The following is a 1293-nucleotide window of genomic DNA, read 5'->3' on the forward strand; positions in this document are numbered from 1 at the left end:
GTGGACCGGACTTGGATGGACTCGGTTTATGGTCCGTGGACCGGTGTGGGCTGCGGGTGTGCGGTCCACCGTGGACCAGGCCGGTGGACTGGCCCGTGGGGCCCACATACCGGTGAGAGGGGGGGCACCAAAGGATAAGGCCGATCGGCCCTTTTCCCGTGTGGCACAGAGAGGCAGAGTGAGGGGCAGCCAGAGAGAGGGAGCGGCGGCGGAAGGGAGGTGGTCGGCCGGGCGGGGCGGCTGGCGAGCGGCCGAGGAGGGAGGAGAATCCGGCCGGGGAGAAGGAAGGCCGGTGGCGGGACGGCAAGAGGGGTGACCGGGGCGATGAAGGCGGCGCTGCGCGGCTGCTCGAGTTGGGCAGCGCCGGGAGAGAGGAAGAGGCGACCGGAGAGGGTGGCGCGCCCGGAGGTGGTCGGAGCAGCGCGCGGGCTGGTGGAGCAGAGGGAGGCGCCGGAGAAGAAGGTCGGCCGGGGCGATGAAGGCGCAGGCGGACCAGCAGCTCAGGCCAGCCGAGCGGCACGGCGCGGCGTGGGGCGCGAGAAGCCGGGAAGGAGCAGCGCGCGGCGGCGACGGCGGCGCGACGCGTGCTGGCGCTCGACGGCGCGACGCGCACTGCGGCGGTGCCACGGGCAGCGTGGAGCGCGCGGGAGCGGCGACCGAGAGGCCGGCAGGGTGGGGCGGGTCGGCGCGGTGGAACGCGGTGCGCGGACAGCGCTCAGGAAGGGAGCAGCACGGTGGCATAGGCGGACGGCGCGCACGGGATGGCGGCGTGAGCCGGTGGCTCGGATTCGGGCGGAGCTGAACAGAGGGAGAGGGTGAGTAGAGTAGGGAACTCACCATGGACGAATGGCGATGACACGGTAGGGGCGGCGCGTCAAGCAGAGGAAGGCCGGCGGCGCAAAGCACCACCGGGGCGGCTGGGACAGTGCGCGCGATGGCACGCACGGCGGCAACAGCGCGCTGGCGGGATGCGTAGCACGGGGAAGAGGAAGGGAGCGCGGAGGGAGGCTCACCAATGGCGAGCTGGCGTGCATGGCGGTCGGTGGCGCGGCAGTGCCGACTGGGACGACGGTGGCTTTAAGCGGCGGCCTTGTACCGTGGCGGAGCTCGGCTGTGATGTGTATGCCTGTGTGTGTGAAGGAGGAGGAGAGCAGAGGAGCTGCTGCTGTGTATATGGCGTGGGGGAGGACGCTTGCAGGTGAAGGAAGAGAAGCCAATTTGGCTTTGGTTGCCGGCGAAAGATCAGAGGGAGGTGTGATGCACGGTGAGCTGAGAGAGGACTTTTGTGCATGA

The 1293-nt window shown here is 70.3% G+C and overlaps 1 protein-coding gene across 1 annotated transcript; it reads left to right on the top strand.

Annotated features, from left to right (window-relative positions):
* The first annotated feature begins 475 nt into the window (after positions 1 to 475).
* On the top strand, positions 476 to 1293 carry LOC133900167 (uncharacterized). The gene is made up of 2 exons (XM_062341298.1): positions 476 to 700; positions 865 to 1293. The coding sequence occupies exons 1-2, from the start codon at positions 476 to 478 to the stop codon at positions 1291 to 1293; spliced, it is 654 nt and encodes a 217-aa protein (XP_062197282.1).

Source organism: Phragmites australis, chromosome 19 (genome assembly GCF_958298935.1).
Source record: "Phragmites australis chromosome 19, lpPhrAust1.1, whole genome shotgun sequence".
Lineage (NCBI taxonomy): Eukaryota > Viridiplantae > Streptophyta > Magnoliopsida > Poales > Poaceae > Phragmites > Phragmites australis.